The following is a 17110-nucleotide window of genomic DNA, read 5'->3' on the forward strand; positions in this document are numbered from 1 at the left end:
CCAGGTTATTCACATTTTACAGAGGAAAGACATCTACAAGAAACTGCTTAACCTGCTTCAAAACAGAGGTAAGAACTGGCCTAAGTGGATTAAGGGTCAAGCACAGTACCTGAACATGTTAATATCCAACAAAATTGAATAAACAAACAGTTGTAAGGCAAGAGTGACAGATAAAAGCAAAGGCTTCTTTTAGTGCTTATTTGCAGGGTTATGACCTAAGACAAGCAGTACACCTCCAGAGTTCGGCTGCTTAAGTTCTATTCACCCCGCTTTGGGCTTGTATGACCTTGGACATTTGAGAAACCAAAGATGGCAGTACTTACTTCATTATGGTGCTGCTGTAATAAGTTAACACAAATCCAACACTGTAACATGCCAAACTGTACACGCTGTGCTTAGTAATAATACATTAATTCTACAGATAAACAGATAACTGAGTCCTTAAATTTATTCGTGGTGACACATGGCAAGTGCTGCCGCTGGCGCCAGAAGGCAGGTCTTTCATCCTATCCAACCTAGGCTGTGAACTTTGTTACACTACGTTCCCACTTCCGCAAGCAGAGAGCTATCTTCACCGAGCAATTCCTTGCCTAAAATAACCATATTTCGGAGACTAGAGGATGCTCAAGGCTTCAGCATAGAGCCAGCCTTGCGGTCACGTAAGATTGCTTGGATAACTGCCAGCGGGCGGCGCTGATAGTCTCCTCCTCCAGGAGACGAAACTACAACTGTGAGGTTTGCAAGGCTGTTCCTCCAGTTTTCAATTTGGTCCGAAGCCTTGAAAGTCAAGGAAAGTCAATGGCAACATGCTTACCGGATTTTGGTTTTCTAAACGTTTGTTGCCAAAATAAGTATGTTTAGCAGAGAGCGGGGAGTAGGGGGGACGGAGGAAAGCGCCACACAAGGTGACACGTGACAACATTCAGGCATCACCAAACTCGCCAACCGCTGCCTGGCCTACCCCAGTAGCGTATTCCCGGGTTTATAAGGAGCACGCCGAGATCACGGCCACGGGGGTGGTGTACCAGCTCAAACGCCACGACCTAACACTCCATGGCTTCATCCGCTAACAACATCTGGTGACTGCTTAGTTGCAACTCACCGTTAATTTGTCTTTTCATCTCGTAAAACCGCAAAAGCCAGGAAAATGACATCAATAAGTATCCCAGCACTTTTTAGGAAAAACGTGGGTGGCTCTGAAAAGAGCCTTTGGGTTTAGTGAACGCGGCCTCAGGACCATTTACTTGGAGCTGGTGTACTTGGTGACCGCCTTGGTGCCCTCCGACACGGCGTGCTTGGCCAGCTCCCCGGGCAGCAGCAGGCGCACGGCCGTCTGGATCTCCCGGGACGTGATGGTCGAGCGCTTGTTGTAGTGCGCCAGGCGCGAGGCCTCGCCCGCGATGCGCTCGAAGATGTCGTTCACGAACGAGTTCATGATGCCCATGGCCTTGGACGAGATGCCGGTGTCGGGGTGCACCTGCTTGAGCACCTTGTACACGTAGACGGAGTAGCTCTCCTTGCGGCTGCGCTTGCGCTTCTTGCCGTCCTTCTTCTGCGCCTTGGTCACCGCCTTCTTGGAGCCCTTCTTCGGGGCAGGAGCGGACTTGGCTGGCTCAGGCATGGCGAGAACGAACTGGCGAAAGTGAGGAGTTCACAACCGGCGCCTCTTTAAGTATAGAACGTTATGTAAATGAGGAGTAGTAGAGGTCTGTGGTGATTGGTGGTTAACTTGGCCTGACGTCAGGTGCCAGTTTTGTCCAATCAAAGTCCGCGTCTTGCAAAAGTGCGTTCCATTGGTCAGAATGAAAATGAAACCCAACCAATCGTACAGCTTCGTTTTCGCGCCCAGAGGAGACTATAAACACTGCGTCCTTCCACTTGCCTTTCAGCTTTAGAGGCTCCCGGCGGTTCATCTGTGAGTATGTCTGGACGCGGCAAGCAGGGTGGCAAGGCTCGCGCCAAGGCCAAGACGCGCTCCTCCCGCGCTGGCCTGCAGTTCCCGGTAGGGCGAGTCCACCGCCTTCTGCGCAAGGGCAACTATGCCGAGCGGGTCGGGGCCGGCGCGCCCGTCTACCTGGCGGCGGTGCTCGAGTACCTGACGGCCGAGATCCTGGAGCTGGCTGGCAACGCTGCCCGCGACAACAAGAAGACGCGCATCATTCCTCGCCACCTGCAGCTGGCCATCCGCAACGACGAGGAGCTCAACAAGCTGCTGGGCAAAGTCACCATCGCGCAGGGCGGTGTCCTGCCCAACATCCAGGCGGTGCTGCTGCCTAAGAAGACCGAGAGCCACCACAAGGCCAAGGGAAAGTGAAGTCCCTATAACCTAATCTTCCTAAAACCAAAGGCTCTTTTCAGAGCCACCTACAATTTTCCGTAGAAGAACTGAACGCTGGGCTTACGTCTTTTCAGGCTCAATCAGCCTCAAATCGTAGTTTTCTAAAAGATCTACACTTTCAAATGTTTCGTACTCAAGTGTCATGACTGCCCGTTTTTTCACCACTCTCACCGCCCCCCCCCCCCCTTGTTAGTCCTCCCGAAAGAGGATCAGGTGAAGGGATTTTCAGTGCTAAATGTAATGGTTTTAGGTATATCCTGAGTTTTCGCACATAAGTCCTCAGCACGTAGGGTTTTTTACATTCCTGAGCCAAGGGTGCAATTTAATTAATGGTACTTGAACAATTACTGGCTTGTGTGTCTGACTGTCATTACTGTTTTTTTGTTAAAGCAGTTGTGAATGCTACAAGTTGATGGCCTTTTTCACATGCTAGATTCTACTTTAAAGATGACTTTGATTTGGTTTCTTTATTTTGTGTAAATGGGTAAACGATTTATGAATGTAAGGGAATCACTTTAAAAATAGAATTGTGCTGCGTTATCCAAAACTGAAAACTATCTCGTGCAAGGATGTTTCCAGATTATTAGTTTAAATTTTTCACATACAAGTCAGATTTTCTTGGTGCAAAATAAAATTAAAATTTTTAAAGTGAAGGCTTGAACATTGAGGTCACCGGTAGAGTTTAAGTGATTAACATGGTAGCCAAACGCGTGATCACTGGCAAATTCGAAGTTGGAAGTCCGAAGTAAGAACTGCTGTACTAAATATTGTACTTTTTGGCACTAGTCCTTCGAAATCTAGCGTGCCAAAAAATGTATGGTAGTTTTTATGCTAATACTATATTGAAATATTGTGGACATATTGGGTTAAGAAAAATATTGAAACATTTCTCATCGTTTTATTTTGCTGTAATTTGGCTCTAGAAATGTTAAATTACATCACTCGCATTTATTTCCACTAGAAATAGCTGGTATAAAGCAAACAGGAAAAATGGGGGGGGGGGAACAGGTCATATAAACTAAGAATATCAAAGTATTTGAGGTACAATAGCGAACGTCTCAAGTCCTTGACCAATCTGATCATCGTTGGGGGCCTGGCTTATTTTTGTCCAATCAGCTTCAGACTCCGACTATAAGTAAGCGGGCGGCTTTCTCTTTCTTTACGCGAACCCTGGTCTGGAGCTATGGCCCGCACTAAGCAGACGGCGCGCAAGTCCACCGGCGGCAAGGCGCCACGGAAGCAGCTGGCCACCAAGGCCGCTCGCAAGAGCGCCCCGGCCACCGGCGGCGTCAAGAAGCCTCACCGCTACCGGCCCGGCACCGTGGCGCTGCGCGAGATCCGCCGCTACCAGAAGTCCACCGAGCTGCTGATCCGCAAGCTGCCGTTCCAGCGCCTGGTGCGCGAGATCGCGCAGGACTTCAAGACCGACCTGCGCTTCCAGAGCTCGGCCGTCATGGCGCTGCAGGAGGCCAGCGAGGCCTACCTGGTGGGTCTGTTCGAGGACACCAACCTGTGCGCCATCCACGCCAAGCGCGTCACCATCATGCCCAAGGACATCCAGCTGGCCCGCCGCATCCGGGGAGAAAGGGCGTGAGCTCAAGACTCCCTAGCCACCTTCCCAAAGGCTCTTTTCAGAGCCACCCACACGCGCGCTTAAAAGAACTGTTGCTTGTGCTTCCTAGTCCCAATTCTGGACTTCCTAGAATCTCATTCTAAAACTTGAAGTATGTCCTATTATACGTGTACTCGTTAGTTCCATATCATTTGGGTTCTCCAACATGTGATTTTATAAGCATCTAAATAAGACCTAGTAGATTTGCCCATTTCTGTCCTGAACTTTTCAGTTTGCAAAATGTCTGGGGGGAAAAAATCAATTTTGAATCAACCTTATTAATGTCTGTTATCCAGTAATCAGAATTACAATCTCAATCCTTTTAGAAATTAGACAATCAGACTCGGACAGGAATACCTTTTTTTGCTAGCAAAGCAATAAAACTTTTCCCTTTTTCTCAAAATAATATCCTCGTTATTGGATTGGCATCAAGGACTGAGCTTTAGATAACAATTGGGAATTAACTTTCTTCTGGGGAGGAAAACACTGTTTAGGAAGGAAACAATGGGATCACAGAGCCTCTGGTGAATACTGCAGGTTAAGTGTCTGCTGATCCAAGCTAAGGCTAATTGCTAAACAGACGGTATTCTTGAGTGTTGTAAGCAGTGCATTCCTTCGTTCCTGGTCGAGAAACTAACAGTTATGTTAATAACATTAATAATTCAGGAAGACCCCACATAATTTTTTTTTCCAGGTTTACATCAAATGTTACTCTTGCTGGATAGATTGGGCACCTTCTGGGAATCTGCAGCCAATATACTTCTCACAATTAACGCTTAGATTCTGATTATATGAAGCACTTGTTCAGGGGACAGTGATTAGTTGCAGTTATAAGTACATGGATATTCTCTGAAAACACTCTGTGGTAAACTACAGTAGTCTGGTAATATTTTCTGAACTTTGAGCATGCATGCTTTCAACTTCCCATATAGGAATTCATTTTTGCTATAGTAATGGCACACAAAAACGAATAATCAATAATGCCAGATTATTTTTGTTCATGCTAAGAGGTAGATAGCAATGCTATTCACTAAAACAGGGTCAATCTGGGGTATGTATGTCTTATGACTTTCTTGGCTGAGAAATCTAGAAAGTAGATGAATATGCATGTATGAATTCAGGAAAAAATTTTGGGATGGACAAAAAGATTTGGAAGTCATTATTATATAAAAAGTATTTAAAACTAAAGGAGTGACCTACAAAATTCCTATTGGCCGGTCTCTTATAACCTTTGTCATACTGTCAATTGAAAATCGTATTAGGTTTCTTCAGCAAAGCCAAGTCTTTGGTGATGGGCATTTGCTACTGGATCCCCCATAATTTCCAATTTCCCTTTCCCTCATATCACACATTACCTTCCACAGATACTATTCCTCTATGTTCTCCTAATTACCTATGCTTTGGTTATTTTAGCTATAATATCTTCATTATTTGTTCTGCTTCTTCTCAGTAAAATTGTCTCTTTAGGACAGAAACAACTTTTTAAAAAGAATAGCCAAACTAGAATTTAATAAAAAGAAAAGTAGTCCTTACATCTGAATTTTCCAAGATGGAAAAACTGGTAAGTGGCATAAATGTTCGAATAATTTTTAAGGCTCCAGAATAAAAGAAACTCACTATGCCTGTATAGACATATGGAAAACAATGAGAATCTTTGACCTCACTACTCTTAAAATGGCCATTGGCTTTTGGTGGGATATATGGATATACACATAGGTGGATGTTATGTATAGGGATATATAAATATATATGTAAATATATTACATATATTTTAATTTTTTTTCCAACTTAGGATATCCACCCATTAGCGCTCCTGGAATAACAGCATTCAGTAGCATAATTATTATTACAACAGAGTTTGGGCTTCTATACCTGGCCAGCTATTTAGTCTGCTTAGTGTACTGAGGAGGTATTTAACTCATTTAACCATAACAATGTTTGTGAGGGGTCTATGAGAATACACAGGTACAAAAAGGTAAACTAGAAATATACAGAATAGAACTGGAAAATATCAGTATGCTTCTTACACAACTTTAAAGGTATTTTGTAAAACAAAACCTACATGTGAAACACACCTACACGGGACTATTAGTTTTAAATTCTTGCAACTTCAATAGTTGAGGGTAAAAAAGATTGGCTAAAATAACTTATGCCTGAGTACTATTACATTAAAGGAAACTTAAGTTAGAGGTTGAGGCGGGAGGACAAATTCAAGGCCAGTCAACTTAAAGACATGCAGTCTCAAAAACGGATGGGGATGTCAGTGGCCAAGTGCCCCTGGGCTCAATTCCCAGTACCAAAAATAATAAATCTAAAGACTATCTTATTAATCAACAGCAGCTTTTTGCTTGCGTCTCTAAACATTTCCTAAGCATCAGGGGTAACCATCCTTCTGGTGCATAAAAGATCACCTACTGAAAGAATGGGTTTATTTCCAATTAAATGTTCTTGTGAAGAACTTCACACCATAGAGCACAAGTCAACAAATACCCATGTCCCTCATAGCTCCCAGCTGAAAATTATGGTAAGGAAAGGGGTTGCGCACACTGGACGTCTTACCGCTCAAAAAGACAGTATTAACGACATCTAAGAGACGTTAACGCTTACTTAGTGTCACCCTTTTCATGACTTGTGTAAGTGGCTCTGAAAAGAGCCTTTTTAAGCACTTGCAAATCTGGAGCTCACTTAGTTTTTGTGGTGGGTCTAGGTCTTCTTGGGCAACAGCACCGCCTGGATGTTGGGCAAGACACCGCCCTGCGCGATGGTGACTTTGCCCAGCAGCTTGTTGAGCTCCTCGTCGTTGCGGATGGCCAGCTGCAGGTGGCGCGGGATGATGCGCGTCTTCTTGTTGTCGCGGGCAGCGTTGCCAGCCAGCTCCAGGATCTCGGCCGTCAGGTACTCGAGCACCGCCGCCAGGTAGACGGGCGCGCCGGCCCCGACCCGCTCGGCATAGTTGCCCTTGCGCAGAAGGCGGTGGACTCGCCCTACCGGGAACTGCAGGCCGGCGCGGGAGGAGCGCGTCTTGGCCTTGGCGCGAGCCTTGCCACCCTGCTTGCCGCGTCCAGACATACTCACAGATGAACCGCCGGGAGCCTCTAAAGCTGAAAGGCAAGTGGAAGGACGCAGTGTTTATAGTCTCCTCTGGGCGCGAAAACGAAGCTGTACGATTGGTTGGGTTTCATTTTCATTCTGACCAATGGAACGCACTTTTGCAAGACGCGGACTTTGATTGGACAAAACTGGCACCTGACGTCAGGCCAAGTTAACCACCAATCACCACAGACCTCTACTACTCCTCATTTACATAACGTTCTATACTTAAAGAGGCGCCGGTTGTGAACTCCTCACTTTTGCCAGTTCGTTCTCGCCATGCCTGAGCCAGCCAAGTCCGCTCCTGCCCCGAAGAAGGGCTCCAAGAAGGCGGTGACCAAGGCGCAGAAGAAGGACGGCAAGAAGCGCAAGCGCAGCCGCAAGGAGAGCTACTCCGTCTACGTGTACAAGGTGCTCAAGCAGGTGCACCCCGACACCGGCATCTCGTCCAAGGCCATGGGCATCATGAACTCGTTCGTGAACGACATCTTCGAGCGCATCGCGGGCGAGGCCTCGCGCCTGGCGCACTACAACAAGCGCTCGACCATCACGTCCCGGGAGATCCAGACGGCCGTGCGCCTGCTGCTGCCCGGGGAGTTGGCCAAGCACGCCGTGTCGGAGGGCACCAAGGCGGTCACCAAGTACACCAGCTCCAAGTAAATGTTCCTGAGGCCGCGTTCACTAAACCCAAAGGCTCTTTTCAGAGCCACCCACGTTTTCTCAAAAAGAGCCAATTCGCTGTGTGGGGTTTTTTTTTTTTTTTTTTTTTTGAGGTAGAAATGTTTTCTAAACCTGTTGGAATTGTCTCTTTGTATCTGCTGCTGATTCTTATTTTAAGAAAGCCTTGGTGCATTGGCGAGACTCTTCCTCTTTTTGCTTACATTGCTATTCTCTAGATTATGGGTGTACACCACCATGCTTGCCCAAGACTTGTTTTAATCTGGAGCCAGCATATCCATTTGTTCTTATCACGCACTTCTCTATAAAGAGACCATCTAACCATCCTTTACTCGTATGTATTTGCTATGCAAACTGGTTTTAAGTGCCTAATTTGTACCAAGCAAAGTTCCTGCAATGGGGAAGTCCAAATGGAATCTTGGAAAAAATGGGAATGTAGGCTCTAAAATGGGCAAGAAGCAAAGTAGACCCTGCTTCAAGTGATAAGAACCCGTGCAGTCAGGCAGGGATCTGAGCAGAGTAGAATGGAGGAGTCCTTTAGAGTTAGTTGCTGGTGTCAGGAGTGGTTGGGGATAAATGTGGCAGGATCTGCCAGAGAGGCCTTTAAGATCCTGAGGGGTTCTGTTCAGCAGCAAGATTAGAAATAAGGCAGTTGGGGACAAACCTGAATGGCATGTAGATTTCATCTTTGTTGAAATGCAGAATTTCACCAGGACTGCGGCAAGTTTGGCCTCTCAGTCCCTGGAACCTTCCTTATCACAAAACATAGTCAAGAAAAAGCTTGCAGAAGGAGGATTGGGGGAAAAGACAATTTACTGTGTTCATTCCTACTAGAAATATTTATTACTCATCCACTATGAGCCAGGCATTGTTAGAAATCCTATCAATATGGCAGTGAGTAGAATATTAAATTGAGCCACACACAACATTTGACTGCTTTTGACCCTCAGAGAAGACACTCTCATGTTTCAGCCTATCAACAAAGTGCCTGAATGCAGTGAGTACTACAAGTTAGGCTCCTCAGACCTCAGACTTCTAGAGTATGCATCTTCTGGCTGATGTACATCCCTTGGTTGATAGAGCAATTTGTGTAGCCAACTAGTATTTTCTAGGGATAATAATGAACCTATTGACCTATTTAACATTTATTGATGGCTTGTTAACTGTAAGTTATACTCAAATTATTTTGTTTTAATTCACTTCATTGTCTCAACAGTCTTAAATAGGCTCTGCTATTAATCCCACTTTATAGCTGAAAAGATAGAGGGTCAGCAAGTTATCTGAGGAATAAACTTAATGAAGCTTGAAGTGAGACTAAGGGGAAGCTTCAGTTTGTGAATTCAGCTCACCATCCTGCATCCGCCTTGAGTCGACTGCCCCAGAGGAACGCCAGTCAGTTTTTCCTGCATAGTTTTCCAGAAAACTATAAGTAAACCAAAGCTTTGCAGTGGTGTGTGGAACTTTACAACGTGACCCTGCCCAAGGAATGTACACAACTCTTCCATATTAACTCGAGACTTGCCAGTTGCAGTCCAGCCAGAATGAAGTTGCTTTTGTCTTAATTCACCTAAATACTCTCCTTCTGACCTAAACTGCAGGGATCCTTGCTGCTGTCCAGAACCATGCTTCTGTCAATAATTCCTCAAAAAGTTGCACTCTATGCAATCCTGGATCTGTCTAACTCTCCTGTTCTTACTCTTCTAACTCTTTAATCTCATGGCACCAGGGGTTGATCTCAGGCACAAGGACTGAGTTGTTCTGGAACACTGAGGCAGCTCAGACAGGGGACAATGAGGAAGGAAAATGGGAATGGGCCACATTTCTGGAGCCTCACATTTAGAAGCTTCTCATACATGAAATCCTAAACTCACAAGCTTCTTGAGTAGAAGTGATAGATAATAGAAGTGAGCAATGGGAGCCGGATGTTGACATAATTCTTGAGTCTAAATTACTGTGCTGATCCCCCACATGCTTTCTTTTAAAGGGCAGTTTACCTGCGGCCTTGTCCTGGCTTAAGTAAATAGGCTATGCTACATTCTCAGCAAAAATCTGTTATCTGCAGAAGAAATTCATGAGTTTTACGTCGACCAAAGATTCCGGGGCTCAAAGATGCAGGATCTCACTGGCTTGGCCTCTTCTCAGTCCCGGGAACCTTCCTTATTACCTTTAAAGGGACCGAGGCTTCCGGGGTCTGACATCTGTGTTTCCGGATTTAAGAGCTGGAAGGCTTTCCAAATTCAGCCTGTTTCAAACTCCTTAAAAATTCCCGGTTCTGTGGAACGTACGCCTTCTTCTTCGGAGGAGATCCAGTACACGTATTTTTCTTATTTTCCCAAATAAATTCCGCCTACTACTATGTGCGTCCCACTCGCGATTCTTTCTTGCTAGATTGCAAAGAACAGGCGGTCTTTAGGACCCTGCGCCCGTCTTGTCTTCCCGGTCAGTCCCCCGCAAACGCTTTCTGCCAGGCTTGGGCAGCTCCCGCCGCTCGGGGACTCCGCGCACTTGGCGAGGTGAGCGAGCACCTCCCCAGCTGCTTCGGCTCCGCGGGGATGCGGGCGGCTAGCCCTGTAAAGCAACGACAGCATGCAAAATGCCAAGGCCAAGAACAAACCTACGAGGAAGAGAATATTGCACACGGTGGGAAATCAAGACGTGCATCGTCCCTCGGTCTTTAACACGGGGCTCTCAGGTGAGCCCTGAGTAGAGCAAGGACAGGGCTCAGGAAGACTTGAGCACGCTTGGGCGAAGCTGTGATGCTAAGTCTCTGGCAGAGTTGGGCTTGACCGAGCAGGACAGTCACAGAACTCTGATCCAAATAACATTATATTCAAATCAAACCGCAGTGCTAAACTAGTTTATTCCATTGTTCCCTCTTTAAATGTCCTTTGGATCTTTATGGTTAGAAATAATGAGTCAACTTCTGAGAAATCTGTGTTCTAATAAACCAGAGTAGTAGTGTTTGCATTGCTACTAGAGGTATTTATACCAATTCCTTGCATTAATTGCATTGTTCCTATGCCTCAATGAAGACACCATACCTGCTGTTTATCACTCATGGTCAAAGTGCTCCTGATTTTTTTTTTTTTTTTTTACTTTTTTTTTTCAATGGAGGAGAGATAGGAGAGAATTCACCTTGGGAACCGGGCCCAATGTAACAATTTAGAAAATTTGCACAATGGATCAATTTTAACATGTAGCTATTATTCAGCTGTAATGGTTGAATTTTATTATGATGAAAATGTAAGACGGTGGTGTAAGATGAAAGTGGAAAAAGCAGCTTGAGTTGGATGGACTGAAGTAGCTTGCAGGACATGTGGAAGCTTTTCAAAGCCACTGGTGCCATCGGCCAGACCAACTGGACCAGGTCATGTTCTATGTTCATTAGCCTTGCATTGAACTCAAATGTCACAGCTGATTTTTCTGAAGCATGATCCTTTTCCTTGGTTTGCCACTTTTCTAAAAACATGTTGTTCTCTGTTTAACATGCTATGTAAACTAGAGCTCTAGTTCACCTTTCTGAACTAAGGATTTCTGGGAGACGTATGCTATACACCATTAGCAGGTCAATGGACTTGTTTGGCTTTTGTTACTCTCTCCTTCCCTTTCTTCTCTGCATTGCTCTTCTCTTTTCAGCTCCAACTAAGAACTCAAAAGAGCAGAGAGAAAATAATTTTTCTTCTCCTCCGTGAGGCATACAGACAAACCAGGTGTTTCTAACAAAGGTAATGACAGATTTGGGAAAGCAATCTCCTTCTTAGGTGGCTTCTTGGTTTCATAACTCCTCTCTCATATCTTTCGTCTGCTTACTGAGACTTGACTTTAACCACATGTACGTGTGTATCTTCTGTTTGAGGTGGTGGTAATGTTTGAAGGTAGAAAACAGGAGAGTAAGCTTCAAGGAGGATCTTAATGTGACTTTTTCCTATTTTAGCTGTAAGATACTATTTAGAAATTGTTTCAAAACAAAATTCTAGGTAAAGATGTATCCAAATATAGTAGGAACTTAAAGAAAATAAATTATTGTAATAAACACTTTATATAGGCTAATAAATACAAATAAATGTTAATTAAAGTATACACATAAAAAGTCAACAGGTAACTGAATATCAAAACTGAATATCAAAAGAGCAGATGCTAACAATAGATTTTTTTAGCTATTATGTGACTAGTAAGATCTTATGAGCTAGTCTAATCATTTCACTCGATTATCGCCATTAATTTTTAGTGTCCTCTGGAGCAAATGCTATTGTCTTCACACTCACAAAGATGAGGGAATTAAGGCAAAATAAGAAGTAACTGCACCAAAGCCAGGGTTCAAGTCTAGGCTTGTCTGATGGTAGAATGAACTATTTACTATTCCCTGGTCATAACTACACCAAAAACCTGAAAAAGAAGTAGTTAACATTTTTACATTGTGTCAGGATTTGTGAAGATTTCTTTTAGAGTTAGAAGAACTGCACAATAGATCTGTGAGGGAAGGAGCACTTTCCACCCTCCAAGTGTGGATGAACTATAAGGAGAGGCCTATACATTTACTACATGCACGGGGCACCACGTGAAGGAAAGATGAACATCTGAGGCCCTGTTAGTCTAGAAGTTTATGCCCTCCTCATAATGGGGAGGGAAAAGCAAATTGTTTTGGGGGAAGATGAAGGGCCCTCAGGAGAACAGGTGAGGTCCTGTGGCAAGGTCTGTCTGCATGCTGGTGACGTTCAGTCTCTTCTAGGATACAGCTCATCACTACTTGATGAGATTCCTGGAAGAGAATTCCTCACAATTTCTTTCTCTATTTTTAGATAAGGGGAATTCAGAGAAAGCCCCTTGCTGTATTTGCTGTTCCTCACATGCCTTCAATTTGATGTGTAAATGAACATATTTTGGGTTGGCACTCAGCAAACACCTGCATCCCAATAGATGTTGAAAAATAACAAATATGTGAAGAGATGAATATTTTCATAGATATATATATCAGTGCTAGGGTTACCTTTAAACTGTGATTTTTAGTTTAGTTTTTTTTTTTTTTTTCCCAGTGTGTCTAATCTGTATCTTCTGAATTTTTAACCATGTACATGAATTGCTTGGTAGTTAGTCCTACCAACTGCTGTACTGCAATTCATTTGTGGCACTAAGAGGCTGGAGACGACCAATTGAGGGGCGCAGGTTGAAGAGCATGTTTCCAATAAGACTGGCTGTCTTTACTTTCAGACACTAGCTGCAAGTATGGCTACTAGGCCCCTTGTCCTTCCAAGTACTTGTCATCAAATTCAGAGTCTCCCACAACCCCTTCAGGCTCTATAATTTGGAAAAATGACATAGAATAAAGTAAAAGTCTGCCCTTCTGATTACACTCTATCATAAAATGATTCCAATTGAGGTCAGTAAAATGAAACACACAGGGCAAAGCCTGGAAATTCCCTGAAAGCAGCACTTCTGTGCCCTTCCCATGCAGATTCTGGAAATCATCTCCTGTAGGTTCAGGAAGTCACCTTCCCAGCACATCTATGTATGCACCAAGCTGTAAGCTCACTGCCTTGATGTCCAGGGATTTATGGGCTGAATTACATGGACATGACTGAAACATTCTGTGATTGAACTTAATTCCTAGACCCCCTGAACGGTGGGGCTGACTTTCATCCTCCTATGGCTGGTCTTGCTGCTGGGTGACCAGGCCCCACCCTGGGTCATCTCACTTCTTTATACAAATCCAAAGAGTTTCCAAACGACACAGATAAAACACAGAGATATGACTTAACCTCCTCATGCCCTTCTATGTAAGTGCTAGCCATGAAGAAAGTCTCTGACCTTCCTTGCCTGGTGGTAGACAAAACCACCTTTCTGGAGCAGTCCTGCCCTACACCTGGGAGGAGGAATGCCAGGAGAGGCCAAGACATCTGGACAGGAGTTGCTGGGTTCCTCTCAGCCTGTTGCCATTAAATCAGAACCTTTTGCACATTTTCACTTCAATACAACTAGTGTTCATCAAATCGAAGCCTAAAAGGAGACAGTTTTCTCTTGATCTTTGTTTCTGAAGGCTACTGTGTCATGTAAAATTTCGATTAAATAAATAATTTATGGTTTTCTCTTGTTAGCCTGTCTTTTGTTATAGGAGTCTGAGGAAAGGGATCACAGCTTTCTATCCCCGCAGCCACTCTTTCTGCTTCAATTTATTAATAAACGCTGATCAAATTATTAATAAATTATGATCCAAATGCTAAAAAGATTTCATTTATTTTTACTTAAACTTGCATTTAGTTACAATGTTTCAAACACTTTTCAGTGGAAATGAAATAGAAAGTACATCAATTTTTCCTAGTAAAGAAGTTAATATATATATATTTTGAGAATTTTTTAATACTTATTTATTTATTTTAGTTTTCGGTGGACACAACATCTTTATTTTTTTTAATGGGGTGTTGAGGATGGAACCCAGCGCCCCGTGCATGCCAGGCGAGCGCCGTTACCTCTTGAGCCACATCCCCAGCCCAAGAAGTTAATATATTAAAGAATATTTTATCACTTGAAAACAATAAATCAGGCTAAGGGCTAAGTGGCCAACTGATTAACCTGACTCAATCATCTACATCAAAAATAAATTCTGAGTATAATAGATTGAAAAAAATCATACTAGATCTGGAGGTGTAGCCCAGTGATAGACCCCTCATGCACATGGTCAACACTTCACCTACAAAAGTCACAACAGCCAGTGAGGGTACACTTATAAAGTTACTGCTATTTTCAGTGAGGATTAAAAAGCTTTCTGAGGGTAAGGTAGTAATATTAATCAAATACTTTTAAAGCTGCACCCTCTGTGACAAAACATTTCAACAGAAGCCATCCCCAGAAAATATCAAAATTTCCTTTATAGGAGAAAATTGAGAAAGCATATTATTGTTAAATACTAGACATTTGTTAAAATGAATCAGAAATTTTTTATGATGGACTATTAAGGAGACTTAGTGACTTTTAACATTTTTCCTGAGGCTGATTGTCAAAAATCAAATTGTAAACAATCTCTTTGGCAAGGAAGACTGGCTAAATTATGTAATAGATTAGAATTTCAATAGTAATTGCACGTGGTAAAAGTGGTAGGTCATAAGTGGGTAAAAGATGAGTTATTTTAAAAAAAATCAGATTGCTAGTGAATTGGTGAGACTGTCTTTTGAACTCACGAAAAGGTCTGACTCGAAAATCACTTTTGGATTCTCTCAACGGAGACTGATTAAAATGCAATCAGCCTATGGAAGTTGCAAGCGCCCGGTCTGGCGCTGTCTGCAGGCGGCGTCTTGGATCTGTGAGCCGCAGGGTGGGTTCTGTGCGGCGGGACCCCGCAGGGTACCCAACTGCACGCCTGTTTTCCACAGGGTGTTGTTTTGCGTCCAAAAGCAGCTTTATAAAGCTTGAAGGCGGGGCGAAAAAAGTTCCCCGGCAAACATGGGACCAGGAAGTACGAACTCGCGTTTTCTCCCCTCCCCCTCCCGTCTTGCCGCCTCCTTCCCGTGGTTCTCAGCTTGGTCCGCCGGAGACGTATAAAGGCCAGCCTCCAGGGCTAGCGTTGTGCTCGTGGCTTTTGGTCTTCGCTTGCAGTTGCCATGTCTGGTCGCGGCAAGGGCGGAAAGGGCCTGGGCAAAGGCGGCGCCAAGCGCCACCGCAAGGTGCTGCGCGACAACATCCAGGGCATCACCAAGCCCGCCATCCGCCGCCTGGCCCGCCGTGGCGGCGTCAAGCGCATCTCCGGGCTCATCTACGAGGAGACCCGCGGCGTGCTCAAGGTGTTCCTGGAGAACGTGATCCGCGACGCCGTCACCTACACGGAGCACGCCAAGCGCAAGACGGTCACGGCCATGGACGTGGTCTATGCGCTCAAGCGCCAGGGCCGCACCCTCTACGGCTTCGGCGGCTGAGCGTCCTGGTGCCGCCATCACCTGCTTTCCCCAACTAAAGGCCCTTTTCAGGGCCGCCCACTCCCGCGGAGGGGCCGCAGCACGGACAAGTTCGCCTAAACTCGCGAGCCCACGCCGGCCCGCGACTGGGCCTGGTGCCCGCGACCTCGGGTTAAGATGAAGCGGATCCTCCCTAAGCACTGGGGCTTCGGGGTTCCTGTTAGGAGACTCCAAGACCCCCTTGCATTTTCTTCTACACGAGGGGTGGATGCTATTAATGGTCTCACTCAGCCTTTTTCTCTAGGATCATCGGTAGGTTGAAGGGACTTGAAAGCTAAGTGGTTCTGAGACCAATGTTAAGAATGGGAAGCCATCAAAGGGTTTCAACAAAGTTAACACAAACACGAGGTCACATTTGAGAAGTGTTAAGATATAAGGTGCCCTTGCCTCACCAAGGCAACCTTTAAGACAAAAGGAGGCAGCTCTGAGTTATACCATTATAAACGTTATTTTGTAACCCCTTTAGCTGATGCCTGTGATAGGCTTCACATTCTGGATTAATGCTTATTTAATGAAACTTTATTGTATTTGGATTTTTCTGGACTGGTGGTTTTGTTTGTATGGTATTTTCCTTACATATGGTAAGTTTTTTTTTTTTTTTTGTTTTAAACCTACTTGTGATAATTTCCATTGATTTGTTGAATGATTTTGATTTGATCAGTGCTAAAGAGAAACTAAGTATATTATATTGCACATACTTTAAGTGTTCTTTTTATATTTAACATTTTAAAATCTGGCTTAGAAATCTGACTTGTGCTTATTGCCTGATGTAGTGAAGCATCATGTAACACATGTAACAACAGCCTTTTCCAAATCAAGGGCCAGCTTTTGACATGCAGCCACTGCATTATTTATATATGAAATATTTTAGGAGGTGCCTAAGGGACCATAAGTCGTATGTATTGTTTCCTAATATTACAAGAGTTTATAGTTAGTCATATTCTGCATAATATAAGAAAAGGGGCAAGTCAAGAAAGGAAATTTTGTCTCTTAACCAGATAAAATGTTATTAATATTGTTTACCAATTATGCTTTTTAAAAAAAGATTAGCACAAAAGTGGTAATACATTGGCCTTACATCAATTGGTTTTGCTCCTAGGTATACATACTTTTGCTGTTATACAATAGGAAATATTTTTATGGGATAAATCAAAAGGCCTGGAAGTCTGGGTCCCCATTATTGACAGTATGATACCTAAATAAATAATTTCATCCTTTTGCCTACTGTTGTTGAGTGATATACTGAACAAGACATAATCTCCATCATCTACATACACTTATCCAAAGCTTCCTACTACAAATTACAGATCTGAGATTGAGTTTTCAAGAAGAAGTATCAAAAGAAAAGCCTACAGATACCGTTCAGACTAAAGTTGAGGACTGATTTAAGATTTTCAGGACACAATAGAAGCAGAATGCTTCACCCAAGATCAACAAGGCTAGAATTAT

The 17110-nt window shown here is 44.0% G+C and overlaps 6 protein-coding genes across 6 annotated transcripts; 4 read left to right on the forward strand and 2 right to left on the reverse strand.

The window, feature by feature from the left end:
* Nucleotides 1-1187: 1187 nt before the first annotated feature.
* Nucleotides 1188-1628, reverse strand: LOC117794887 (histone H2B type 1-C/E/F/G/I). The gene has a single exon (XM_034636970.2). The coding sequence runs from the start codon at nt 1619-1621 to the stop codon at nt 1241-1243; it is 381 nt and encodes a 126-aa protein (XP_034492861.1). The 5' UTR covers nt 1622-1628; the 3' UTR covers nt 1188-1240.
* A 244-nt stretch (nt 1629-1872) lies between these two features.
* On the forward strand, nt 1873-2464 carry LOC139706008 (histone H2A type 1). The gene has a single exon (XM_071612834.1). The coding sequence runs from the start codon at nt 1922-1924 to the stop codon at nt 2312-2314; it is 393 nt and encodes a 130-aa protein (XP_071468935.1). The 5' UTR covers nt 1873-1921; the 3' UTR covers nt 2315-2464.
* A 1021-nt stretch (nt 2465-3485) lies between these two features.
* LOC139706009 (histone H3) lies at nt 3486-4358 on the forward strand. Its single transcript, XM_071612835.1, has one exon. The coding sequence runs from the start codon at nt 3522-3524 to the stop codon at nt 3930-3932; it is 411 nt and encodes a 136-aa protein (XP_071468936.1). The 5' UTR covers nt 3486-3521; the 3' UTR covers nt 3933-4358.
* A 2006-nt stretch (nt 4359-6364) lies between these two features.
* LOC117794886 (histone H2A type 1-H-like) lies at nt 6365-7064 on the reverse strand. Its single transcript, XM_034636968.2, has one exon. The coding sequence runs from the start codon at nt 7017-7019 to the stop codon at nt 6654-6656; it is 366 nt and encodes a 121-aa protein (XP_034492859.2). The 5' UTR covers nt 7020-7064; the 3' UTR covers nt 6365-6653.
* Nucleotides 7065-7312: 248 nt separating this feature from the next.
* LOC139706010 (histone H2B type 1-C/E/F/G/I) lies at nt 7313-7753 on the forward strand. Its single transcript, XM_071612836.1, has one exon. The coding sequence runs from the start codon at nt 7320-7322 to the stop codon at nt 7698-7700; it is 381 nt and encodes a 126-aa protein (XP_071468937.1). The 5' UTR covers nt 7313-7319; the 3' UTR covers nt 7701-7753.
* A 7491-nt stretch (nt 7754-15244) lies between these two features.
* Nucleotides 15245-16840, forward strand: LOC114102786 (histone H4). The gene has a single exon (XM_071612837.1). It carries the CDS (start codon nt 15311-15313, stop codon nt 15620-15622), a length of 312 nt encoding a protein of 103 aa, XP_071468938.1. The 5' UTR covers nt 15245-15310; the 3' UTR covers nt 15623-16840.
* The last annotated feature ends 270 nt before the right edge of the window (nt 16841-17110 follow it).

This window comes from Marmota flaviventris, chromosome 6, assembly GCF_047511675.1.
Source record: "Marmota flaviventris isolate mMarFla1 chromosome 6, mMarFla1.hap1, whole genome shotgun sequence".
Lineage (NCBI taxonomy): Eukaryota > Metazoa > Chordata > Mammalia > Rodentia > Sciuridae > Marmota > Marmota flaviventris.

Coding starts and splice junctions, on each gene's coding strand:
- LOC117794886 (XM_034636968.2), bottom strand. CDS start 7,019: ATGTCTGGACGCGGCAAGCAGGGTGGCAAGGCTCGCGCCAAGGCCAAG.
- LOC139706008 (XM_071612834.1), top strand. CDS start 1,922: ATGTCTGGACGCGGCAAGCAGGGTGGCAAGGCTCGCGCCAAGGCCAAG.
- LOC117794887 (XM_034636970.2), bottom strand. CDS start 1,621: ATGCCTGAGCCAGCCAAGTCCGCTCCTGCCCCGAAGAAGGGCTCCAAG.
- LOC139706010 (XM_071612836.1), top strand. CDS start 7,320: ATGCCTGAGCCAGCCAAGTCCGCTCCTGCCCCGAAGAAGGGCTCCAAG.
- LOC139706009 (XM_071612835.1), top strand. CDS start 3,522: ATGGCCCGCACTAAGCAGACGGCGCGCAAGTCCACCGGCGGCAAGGCG.
- LOC114102786 (XM_071612837.1), top strand. CDS start 15,311: ATGTCTGGTCGCGGCAAGGGCGGAAAGGGCCTGGGCAAAGGCGGCGCC.